Source organism: Protopterus annectens, chromosome 3.part0, assembly GCF_019279795.1.
Source record: "Protopterus annectens isolate FY-2018-M chromosome 3.part0, PAN1.0, whole genome shotgun sequence".
Lineage (NCBI taxonomy): Eukaryota > Metazoa > Chordata > Ceratodontiformes > Protopteridae > Protopterus > Protopterus annectens.
In genome coordinates this window covers 1,961,557,492-1,961,570,384 of record NC_056731.1, presented here as the reverse complement: position 1 = coordinate 1,961,570,384, position 12,893 = coordinate 1,961,557,492, and the positions used below count along the sequence as shown (strand labels likewise).

The following is a 12,893-nucleotide window of genomic DNA, read 5'->3' as shown; positions in this document are numbered from 1 at the left end:
CCTCCACATTTTCATGGAGAGCTCAAATCTTATACAACAAGGGGAGGATCAGGACTCCTTTGATCTGAACACCCTGCATCAAAATGGTAGAGCTGCAAACCTTTGCATTTCTTTGTTTTTCTCCCTTATTTTCTGGACTTGTAAGGCCTGTGAAACTTACCTTAAAATTATACATTAGGTACATTTTTGGTCCTGTGTTCAGAGCCAGTGGGGAGGGCTGAAGAGGTGATGTAAACAAAACTAGCAGGAAAGAAAAAGGGGGGGCTGGCTTCTGCATTTCACTAAGTCGCTTTTCAGAGTGCATGAAGCAGGAAAGGTCTCTGAGGTGGACTGCTTGCTGGAATGCAGGCACAACAATAGAGTTATTGTTGCAAAGAAAGAGTTAAAATTCCTTCATACCAAGATGCCTTTGCTAGGGATCAGCTCAGGATTCCTGACAGTTAAATACACTTCGCAGTTACAGAATGTCTACTGTCAGGAGCATGATTAGGTTGTGGACATGTTCCCTTCCTTTCTTAAAACAAATAAAATAAACTGGGAGTGAATGTTCTGAAGCAAACTCTGGATCACTTTTTTCCTGTTTCTGCCTTGCTCAGTTTTTTTAAATGTGTTTTTCAAGGACTAAATTCAGTGGCAGTTGCATTAAGATTTTAAGGCCAAGGAACTTGACTTTGCAGTTTTACGGTATTTTTATAAATACAGCATTTGCCACTGTCTTTCCAATTAGTGCATGTTTAATATTTGATAACACTAATTTTGTAATGCTGAATTTTAAAATACATTGTTTCTTGATGGAAAGGAACAGTGAGCTATAAGGTTTAACTGATTTGATGTTACTGCTTTTGAACTGCATTTTTACCGTTTGGATTATTTGTTTTACTGGGCATGGTTTAACCATATATTGATACAGTTATTGTTTATTTATTTGTTTTGTTACATCGTAATGTAGCTGTAACTTTCTGTCCCTTATATTTCTTGGCCATTCTGTGATATTAACTGTTGCAGTTCCACAATGATCTCACATTTATGTACAGCAGTCTGTAAGGTGAACTCCGAACAGCAAAAGAGCAAACTATTTTATAGCAGAGAATATGATGAAATTATTTGAAGGCAGGAAAGGCAAAACTGCATATGAAGTTTGTATAGCATTATTTCACTGGTTTCCTAGCAACTTAGACATCTATTGTTTATTCCAGGAGCTATCAATTGAAGGATTAATATTTTTTATTATGTACAAACATGCACACTTTGCTGACACATCTTATGATTTGTAAGAAAATGGATGGCATTGCCTTTCTTACTGTTACTAAACCCTCTTACCTGAGTGAATATTACTGTTCCTTTTACTGTATTTAAAACAGTGCTGCGTTTTATGTATACCAGTATTCATCTGTAACAAAAAAATAAAATAAATACTAAATCAATACATTAATTAATTAAAAACAAATATAAAAATACAAGAGAACATCCTTGCTCTAGTATTCCTTGGCTCCAAACCTCTCAACCTGCAGACATTGAAAACTCGAGTAGAAATGTCCAGCTAAACATCTGGACATCTATTTAGCATAAAACTTGACTATCGGCTAGCACATAACTCTCCCACTTCCAGCAGGAATGCTGGATACTACTTAGAAACCCATGTTTAAAAAAGCAGAGAATAAAAAAATAAAAGCTCTTTATCAGAGACCGTGTAAAATCTGTTGACCTTAATGAACTGTATTGCAAAGTTATATCACAAAAGGTCATTTATTTTTGCTTCAGAAAAGGGAGATTAAGATACGTGTTTTCTTTCTTTAAATTATTGTTGCCACTAATATAGACTGATTATGTAATGTAGTTTTCTGTTACTAGACAGATTAAAAAATCACATCTAATGAGAGGGGATTCAGAAAATTATGTGAAAAGGTAAATCAAAATAGGGGCATCCTATGCAGGAGTAAATCTGGCCTAAAAATAGGAACATTTCTCCAAAATGAGAGGTCTGCTTGGCCCAGTTATTTCCTGTATATTATATAGCATGCTTGGATGCCTTTAAGACAGTGTTAGTAACATAAATAAAATGTAGTAAACTGAAATTCGATTACATGCAACACAGTGAAGTACAGAGGTATAATTTAAAAAAAAAAGGGGGGGGGGGAGATAGGCAAATCATAAAAGTGATCAATCGTAAATGTGACTCAATGTATACAATATTTACAACAGACTCTGAGTGAGTCACTTAACCAGACACCGCTGATGGGCTGAGTATGGAAAAGGTCCAGGGAGATCACTGCTCTACCCTGGAAAACAAATACAAATAAATGTTCAATGCAGGATGTCCCAGAATTCAATGCATGATGTCCCGGTGATGTGATTACTTTATAGGTATATAATTGTTAGAGACATGTAGAATGTAAATGGAGATGTAGCATATGGGAGAAAGGGTAAAATTAAGTGGCAGTACAAGTGGTAAGTTAAAGAGATATATGCAGATGTAAACAGGAAGGGGCTGATGGGAGATGAGGAAGAATGAATAGCAAAACTCAAAACTTTGATATCACCAGTAACTTTTATCACAAAAAATCTTTCTTTTGTGCAGTAAGTTGACATCAAAAAGTTCATACAGCTGATTTTAAAGCTTATATAAGTCTTCAGATATTTGAATCTCCAATTTGCTGTGATAATTTTATCAGGTTATGTGACTAGTCCATCTCATACCACACTTTCTAGTTAGACTCTTTCCATGAAGGAGCAGTATGTTAATATTAAAATATTATTTCCTAGACCTATGTGTATGTGTATGAATGTTGCCTTCTGCTTAAGTATCCAGTCCTGTTGTTACTCTGTTGGTAATTTTGCTTGTGTGACGTTGGGTTTGATTAGTCAACATCTTGCTTGTACTAGTAAGACAGTTGGTCTGTGCTGGAAATGGCCTGGCTTTTACTATAACTGACCAGTATTTATGTTACCATTCATTACAGTATGTTCCTGCACTGCTTCACTGCTTGTTTGACAGATTTTTATCCCTGGTATAGTGGAGGACTGTAGGAAAGCATTCAGGAATCCTTTGGCTGCTGGTACTTTCCATCTCGAAGGATTGCTGGTACTTTCCAGCTCAAAGGAGGCATTTTTTTCAGAGGTCCTTGGCTTCTTGTACCATTGATTAGATCCATCATTGAGTATAGTACCCCATTTAGGATGAACCTCACAAACCATATCAAAAAATTGGAAAAACCCCCAGAGGTTTGTAACTAAAATGTTTGTGGTCTAAAACATCTGAATTACAAAGAAAGAATGGATGGGTTTGTTCCTATACTCAGTTTCATATAGACTCCTTAGGGGGTGACCTGTGTTTTGCTTATAGGACTATAATGGATCCAGTAGTACAAGAACACCTATACCTCAAAACAGCAAACAGTCCAGCTAACACTAGAGTCTGAGATGTAAATCTAATCCAACAAATGAAGAAGAGGAGGAACAGATTTGTTAACAGCATTTACTCCTTGTCTGCGACAAACTTCCTTTTCTAATTAAGCAGCATAATGGACTGTCTGTCTTTAAAAAAGAGCTGAGCAACTGGATAGGAGTTAATAAATTCATACCTGATATGACTAGTCTGGCTTTCATTGTTAAGAGAAGCCAGGCCCAAGGAGTAGGTACTGGCAAGGTGGATATGGCCTCTCTGCTCATTCACCTTGTAACTTTATGATCCTGTGTTCATTTTTCTTTGTCTGTCTGTCAGTTGATAAGCATGCTTTTATTTTCTTGTATTTCTTTCAATGAAACTCTAATGAAAATGTAATCATCCCAGTTGGATATTCCCATTCAATGAAATAGATAAATAATATGGACAGTATAAGGTATTCAATCAACAGAAATTTATTGGGGAGTTGGAAGGAAAGGAAAAAAGACGATACAAGCACTGAGAGAACATCCTCATACAGTTACCAAAGGTCAGGACTTAACCCTGAACTTTGGAATGGTGAGACACAACCCTTTAACACTGAGCTACCATACACCTTACAATAGATATGCTGCAGTTTATCCATTTTCCTGTCATTCTCAGCTTTCCCCACTTTCTCTCTCTCATAGCTATTGAAGTACCAAGTGCCTTTATTCCAAACACATCTCACAAAATAACCTAGAGACATGATATACATGTCAGCATGATAAAATATACAGGTCTGTCAACAATTTGTTTTTCATTAACGCCATATTTCAGGCATTCCAAAAAACTTAAATCAAATGCTTCTTATAGATAAATAAATATAGACTTACCAAAACATTTTCACCTGGCTAAAACAATGTATAAACTGCTTACTAAGACAATTAAAAAAAATAAAGAAAAAATAAACAACTATTCATGTTCCTTTTTGGAGATCAGGGAAACAAGTGCATGGTCTTGCCTGTGGGTGGGCAAGGTAACTTTGCTAGTTTTAGCCCCTTGCAAAAGTGATGGGGTGGTCTAGCACTGATATCCATTGTATGTTCCACTCACAGGGTATTTACTGGGCAAGTGCAGATGGTTGAAATTAAAAGAAAATACTCTGCATACACAGTATGTTGCTGCCCAATGCCTTAATCTCTTCCCCTGGCCCCTAACATGGTTTGCAGTTAGTCCACACATGACTAAAGTGGGTTCAGTGGACTTGGAGGATAAGGAAATGTTCTGTGAGTAGTTGATGGTCAGCTGCAGGGAGCCAAAAATAGATTAAAAAAAGTTTATTTTTCTTTCTCCAGCTAGTAGGGATAAAAAATGAACCAAACAGGAAAAATTAAGCCCTTACTAGAGACCCCATGGCTCAGGCTTCCTCGTACTGGAGACCCTGAACACACTATTATTCAGAATTTCCCCAGGCTAAAACTAGTGCCAAACATGCATTCAAGGATGCCATTTTTTGGTCAACCTTTTTTCTGTACCAAGAGTGCTCTTAAATCTTTTATTTCACACAACTCTATTTCATGTGAAAATTGCAGCTCCTCTACTTTTTGGCAATGGCCATTTTGTCTTGACAGAAAACTGCACACAGTGGCATAACCTCTTGTTTAGCCCTTCTCACTTTTTTCACTCAACAAAACTAGTCTTAAACCCAAGCAATCCTGCCCAACAGAGGCCTTCTGGGAGCATCTTAACTTCAGAAAGCTAAGGGTACACCTCTAAAGCAATCCTGCTCAGCCAGAGGTTTTCTGAGTGCATCTTAATGTCAGAAAGCTAGGGTTACAGCTCTAAAGCAACCTTGCCCAACCAGAAACCTTCTGGGCACATCTTAACTTCCAAAAACTAGGGTTACAGCTCTGAAGCAGTCCTGCCCAACCAGAGACTTTCTGGGAGCATCTTAATTTCAGAAAGCTAGGGCTACAGCTCTGTGCATTTATAGAATATGCTTCATCTCATCTTATTGGTACCTCCAACATCATGAGGATGCCTTAAGAGATATTATTGCTGTGGATGGGGAAACATGGGAAAATTGATATACACATGACAAAATTCTGTAAAGATGTGATCTAGATGACCACCTCAAAGATGTCATGGTAAAGACAGTGGAGTCCTTCAAGATGAACATTTTGGGAATAATCTCCCATTTCTTATAAATTGCCCCCAAAGAGTCACCCATCAGTGTGAAAATTGCTCTGTGAGCCTGAGACAACATGTATTCAAATAGAGTCCTCCCTGCCTCCAGCTATGGTTTCTCGAGGATGGGGGTCTTATAACACTCTTTCAGTTTCTTGTAGATATTCAGAAACATGCATGTGTTGATACATTTGTACCCAAGATAGTCTTTACCTAGATGTACCTCCTGCAAAGATAGTGTTTACCTAGATGTACCTCATGCAAGCCAGACCTAATAAGTATCTTCATGAATTAATTGATCCCTGAAGCAAAGATGCCTCTCATCCCTGTCCGTTAAGGCCCTATTAATTTCACCCACTGGAAATTCCTTCATCTCTGAAACAGAGTCAGATGGAGGTAAGACTCACACGGACCACCAGACAGGTACTTTTGCTTCCTTCCTAGTTTATAGGAGGAAGACCTTACATTTAGCAGTTAGCACAAATGGTTAAACATCTGAACTGTTATGAGCTACTTCCTGTAGGTAAGGGTACCGATTTTGATTTCTTACACCTCCATTTGCCTAATGTGTGCCTGAGCAAGTCACTTAACCTGAAAAATAGACATATGTACCTACTGGCTTATCCTGCTAACAAATAAAAAAAACTGTTATGATGGAATATATTTGATGCATAAAGTCTGTGTATCACCCTCATTTATTTTAAATTCTGAGATACCCCAGTCAAACTAAAAAGGGATCCCAAATCTTGGTCTGGATCCTGAACATAAATCACTGTGTCATTGTCAAACAGAACCAATTTCTGTTTCTTCCTATGTATTTATAGCCTACAGAATTGACTGCCTCATAACCTTGGGAAGAGGGTCTAGAAGGGTAACAAAAGGAGGAAGGAGTCATCTCTGTCTTGTCTCCTCTGTTGACTCTCATTCATCCGTACAGTGACCTCATACTGTCAAGAAAATTTATATTTGTCGCAGGAAGCTGAACCAGCTTTAGAATTAAAAAAAAAAAAAAGATAATTAATCATGCCCAAAGCCATTTGGTATTTGCACGTAATGCCAGTGAAGGACATGTTTGATGAGGTGCCTGCTTTATTTATATATATATTTATTTAGTTAGTTAGTCAGTTAGTAAGTAAGTACTGTTTGATGACCTGGCAGGTGAACTGGTCAGCTGACCCCTTTCAGTCACTACCTGGGCTCATAGAAGATAGTTAAAAACAGTACAGCATTGCACATACATTAATTACAACAGCAAAATTGTTACATACGCACTATTTTCAACAGCACATAACTACTGCTATTATTTGTAAGACTATGTAAGATGCATCAGTATTGAGAACAGTTCATTGCATCCATCCATCCGTATTATTTTCATCAAATCAGTATGGCAATTATCATTAACTGAATGGTTTATAGTATCGCATTATGACAGAAACATAAATAGGCCCATGGATTATTGGTTGTTAACCATTGTTCCTAAAGCAACTGAAAGAGGATTCAAAGATGAGCTGGTTTTTAAGCATTTTCTTGAAGTCTTTTATGGATTCCTGTTTTTTGGGTTCTGTGGGCCAGTGGTTCCAGGTAGCCAGTTCCAATCCTGAGAATGCTATTTCGTCTAGTGTGGTTTTGAATCTTAAGCATGCCAGGGCAAGATAGCTATCCTGTGACCTTCTCTGTTTCATATGAGTTCTCAATAATAGGATGTTTTCTGTACAGAGGAGCTCAGTAGTGTGCTTAAGAGGCAGGTGATTCTATCTTTCATGTAGAACCATTTGGCCTTTTTAAGCTCAATGCAGTGATGGAGTAAAGGATCTCTACTATTTGTATTTTGTTGGTATTGTATGCTAAATTTAAGACTAGTAAAGGCAGCCCATATTCTTCTTTGGGGACTAGTACATTGTTAGCAATAGCTAAGTGTGCTTTTGGGAAGAGCAGGTGTGAGATTTTATAGCAAAGTTTAAGTTGTGTTAACATATTGCTGGTTATATAGTCCATACTAGCAGTAAGTATTAGCAAAGGGTCAGGTGTAAGTCTGAGATATTTTTTCTTAGTAGTGATAGGAATACTGTTACTTTTATTATCAGTTTTATGAGTGGATGGAATATTCGGTAATTTCTTTGAAAAATATTTGCTGTATTGCCAGGAAAAACTCTCCATACCATTCTGAGAATGCTCCAGTAAAAAGTCTTCCTCATATTTATATTTCATGTAAACTTTAACAACAGTATGACCTAAATAGAAATTCCAATTTATCTATTATGTAAACAGGAACTCTTCCTTCATGATAGCATTTGTAATACCAGCTCTTTGGGTAACTATTACAAGTCCGCTTACACTCTCTACTCCTTACCATACTCCCACACAAACCATCTCCTCCCTCACACAAATAATCATTTCTTTTCCATCTCCTCCTCTCTGTTTCAGCTCAACCATCTGCACCTTTTTAATCCTAAAATTATTTCCACTACTGCTAAGGCACTTACTCTTAAACAAATACTAAACCATCCAGAATACCCTAAATTCAAACCAAAAACACACTAAAATAACTTCCTTCAATAACCTTGTCTTGGCTGGAGACATTCACCCCAACCCTGGACCTCACACACCCACAAATAACAATTACCCTCCCCTTCCTCTAACCTTTCATCTCCCTACAATACTCTTAGAATTTTCATACTCAGTGCACAGAGTCAAACAACAAAGCACATCAGTTTCAAGCATGGCTAAGTCATAACCAACCTGACATTGTAGCCATCTCTGAAACCTGGCTCAAACCCCACATCTCTGACTCTGAAATCCTACCCTCTGGATTTCACACTCATATATGTGACCACCCAAAGTGATGTTTAAAGACATTGCAGGTAGGTGCATGCATGAATGGGTATGCCTTCTTTGAAGGTTGGGCATCGGGCTGGCAACTCGGCACCGTAAAAATCCACTGCCAATCATTAGCAGACTGGAGTTCCACTGTGGTGACCTCTAACTGGGAAAAGCTGAAAGAAGATCTGACTGCCAAAAGAAAAAAGGCATAGGTGTTACATTAATCTATTCCAGTCTACTTACCTTAATTCCCCTACCAAACCTCATTCCTAAATTCGCCAATGCAGAACTAACAGTTGGTCTATTAAAAATGAATAATCACAAAAGCCTCTGTATCATTGCCCTTTATATCCCACTCGGAAATAACATCTCAACCCTTGAAGACATACTTCAATGGGCCTCAGCTGAAATTAACCTTGAAACTTACATACCAGGTGATGTAAACATCGACTGGAATAAAATCAACAGTCCCATGCTCTCCCTTTCCATTAACCTCTTTAACTTTACTCAAGTAAACCACTCCATCACCAGACCCAATAAAACAAATCCCCCAGGATCCACTCTTGACCGGACCTTAGTCACCCATCCAAATAAAATTACCAACTCTGGCACCATCCCTGACTCTATTAGTGACCACCTTGCAGCTTTCATTTACATGTAACCACCTCCAATCCACACCAACATCAATATACTCAGACCTGCAACCTTAGTAAATTTGACCCCAAAACCTTCTCTGTCTCAAACAAATGAAATGGAACACAAAGTCGTAGACCACTTTAATTCTACTTTCCTAGATGCTCTAAATTCCCTATCTCCACCAAGGAAAAAAACAATACATGTACCTCACTAGACATCTACAACAACTGGAGAGGCCACAAAAGTACCTCACAAAGACGATCCTAGGCCTTAAAACACTTGTCCTTTATGGACAGACTCAAAAAACTCCAACTAGTCTCTGTCTCATATCACCTACTTAGAGGCGATCTCTGCTTGACTTACAAAGCCATGTCTGACCCAGCTCTGTTAGAAATGCTACATCTAAAGAAATCCCAATCCCTCTGCACCACACACTCCAGAGATATCAACCTCACTACCACAATCAACAGAACATGCTGGAGGGACAGGTTCATAACCCAGAGACTGCCCATGCTATGGAATAGACTTCCCATACATGTCAAACAGAGCACCTCACTGGCCTTCTTCAAGAGAAATCTTGACGAGTGGATGGAAGATAGAAAATTCACCCTGGGGATCACTCCAATGGCTCTATGTGACAGAGGCACTGGGAACTAAGGTAGGTTGGCACAATGCCAGGGTGATCCTCTAGGCTAAGCTTGTAAAGGCTCCACGGCCATAAGTATAGTACACACCTATGAACCTATAACTGCCCCTTGGCTAACCAAAGCAACAAAGCAAATTATGCATCACACACAAAACCTGGAAGCTTTACCAAAAGAATAAACTTCCCGAAACCCTTGTCCAATATACACAGCTCCATAACTTTGCAAAAAAAACAAATCTTCAAAGACAAAAAATCCTACTACACTAAGCTCCAATCCAGCCATCCCCAAAACTGTAGGGTTTTTTTGGAACTCCATAAACTCGCTCCTCAACCCAGGCTCCAAAATTCACCCTTGTCCAGACCCAAGTAAATCTGACCTCAAATTAGCCTCACTATTCAACTCTTTCTTTATAGAGTCAATATCCAACCTAACAAAAACTTTTCCCAACAATGACCCATCTCTCCTCGTCTAAGTCCCCAAATAATTTCCCCCCTATATTTGAGCTTAAACCTGTCTTCACTAATTACATAAAAAGACTTCTATCCAAACTTAAACCCTACTCCAATGCACCTGACAACATCCCCTCTTCCTTTCTCAAGTCTGTTGCTGATGGTATGGCTGTCCCAATTAATATCCTAATTAATAGATCCATAAAGGAATCCTATGTCCCTAAACTCTGGCATTCAGCCTTTATTCTTCCTCTCCATAAGGGAGGCAAAAACACTAACCTTTCAAACTTCCACCCTATAGCTCTTCTCTCGCCAATCTCCAAAATCCTAGAAAAATGCATCCACCTCCAATTTATGCCTTTTCTGACTAAAAAACAACTTCTTAACCCTACCCAACATGGCTTCTGACCAGGACATAGCACCATAACAGCTCTACTCTCATTCTTAGAAACTGTCAATGAAGCCCGAGATTCTGGGAACTTAGTATCCACAGTGCTTCTAGATCTCTCTAAAGCATTCAATACTGTTTCACATAAGCACCTTCTAAGTCACCTCTCAAACCTAAATCTCTCCCAAAACACACTTTCCGGGTTCTTAAGCTATCTGTCAGATAGATCTCAGGCTCTGACATGGAAAAAAGGCACCTCACCTTTCTTACCCACCCCTACCCGAGTACCACAGGGGTCCATCCTCAGACCAGTGCTGTTTAATGTCTGTATCAATAACTTTCACTCTGCTATTCCTAATGCCAAAAGTCATCTAATATGTAGATGACTCTGCACTTGTCTGCTCTGCCTCTAACCTCCCTGAACTCCTATCTAAAACTCAGATTGCCTTCTCAACTACTGAGATTTGGATGTGCCAAAATCACCTTTCTTTCAACGCTAACAAATCTAAAATACTACTAGTCACACCCTCAAAATCTTTCTCTTTTGATAAAAAGTCCTTCCAAGTCCTTAGCCAAAGCAACTCCCGATCGAAGATGTTCCCTTTGCCAAACTACTTGGTGTAACTATAGACAAACACCTCAAGTTCGACATCCATATTCAGCAAAATATAAAGAAAACCCACCAAAATCTAGGTTTGCTATACAGAAATAACCACTTTCTCTCTACTTCTACCAGGAATACTCTGGCCTCCTCTTACCTCCTCCCCTCCCTTCTGTACGGCACCCCGCTACTAACTAACCTATCCTGTTCCATCACTTCCAAACTTGAAAGCTGTTATAACAAAATTTCTAAATTTGCCACCAAAGCCAAAAATTGCAGTCATCACTGTGTTACCCTCCAATCCCTCAACTGTCTAGAATTCACAAATTGCCGGGACTTCCTCCAGCTCACTACAGCACATAGACTAACATTTAATCCAACCAAATGCCCTGCTCTAACATCCTTCCCCCATACACCCCAAATAGAACTCTCAGATCTGAACACCAAAACTTAATTACTTTCCACAAACCTAAACGTCCTGCTGGACAACTTCTCCTCTCCTTCTCCTTAGGTAAGAAATGGAACTCTCTCCCTTCCACACTAAGGACAGTGTCAAACACAAACAACTTCAAAACTCAGCTTTAACCTACCTCTACTCCAAATGGAAATGCAACTGCATTCCCCTACCTAGAACACTTTAACAAAAGCCCCTGGGAGGGTATCCTCCTGAGTTCCTAAGCACCTTATAGCTGGCTATAACCTTCTATAGCTAATTCCCATACAATCTCTCACACTCTGTAAATATTGTAAATAGCTTTTGACTTTAACTGTGTGAATTTGTTAAAATGTATCTGCACGATATGTTTCCACTATGGGCAATATTGCTCACTCTTTGTATTATTTGATATATATTTGTACTTGTACTTTTATTTTTATTTGACTGCTATCTTTACTGTAATCTGTTTCATGGAGCTTTTCTCCCCGGGCTTCCACTGAAAATGGGCTCTCTGGGCCCAGTGGACTTCCCCAGTAATCAAACTGGAAATAAATAAATAATAAATAAGTGTGAGTGTACCAAAGGCAATTTTCAGAATGTTGAATATTAGTATTTGAAATGCCATATACCCAAAGCATTACAGGTATGACCTAATAATATTGAGCAATGTACAGCTTAACCTGTAGGTGTATCTTAAGTAGGACATAGATACAATATATTTAAGAATAAAAAAGGCGCCTTTTATTTATTTAACATTTGTTTACCAGGAAAGTCCGACTGGAACAGAGCCCATTTTCAGTGGAGGCCCAGGGAGAAACACTCCACACGCATGTCTTTGGAGTGTGGGAGGAAACCCAAGCGAATGCAGGAAGGACATGCAGACTCCACACAGAAGGCACCCCAACCAAGAATTGAGCCGGAAAACCTCTTGCTGTGAGGTGACAATACTAACAGTTGCACCACTGCGTTTCCCAAGCATTATATGAAAGCATATATTAACTGAATTAGATAAAGATACATCTGTATTTATTAAACCCAGGCCACTGAATGCTGGATTTAGTGATTGGAACATGACTAGTATGAAAACATCAAATAAGGGAATTGGCTCTTCAGTAGAAAAGGGAATGGTATCAAGTTGTATGTGCAGGACAGAAGTGGGGTAGAGGGAAGGTAGTATGGGCAGAGACCCACCAGAAGTATGAATACAAGGGTAGGCGATATTGGAGTAGGGTTGCCAACTCTAGAATTTTCCATTCCTGGACGCTTGATGGTCATCATCGTCAGTTTACAAAGATGGCCAGTCAGGTTGTCATACTGAACCCCACAGGTTCTTTATGCTGATTAAAATAGAGGGTACTGACATAT

General features: G+C 38.8%; 1 protein-coding gene across 1 annotated transcript in view; it reads left to right on the top strand.

Annotated features, from left to right (window-relative positions):
• The window catches only part of ZBTB47 (zinc finger and BTB domain containing 47), a 684,044-nt gene that overhangs the window by 97 nt on the left and 671,054 nt on the right, over positions 1–12,893 (top strand). Inside the window, exon 1 of the mRNA XM_044066047.1 lies at positions 1–86. This exon is cut by the window's left edge and continues 97 nt beyond it. Coding sequence (XP_043921982.1) covers positions 84–86 — 3 coding nt within the window. The 5' untranslated portion in view covers positions 1–83. The remainder of the gene's footprint in view (positions 87–12,893) is intronic.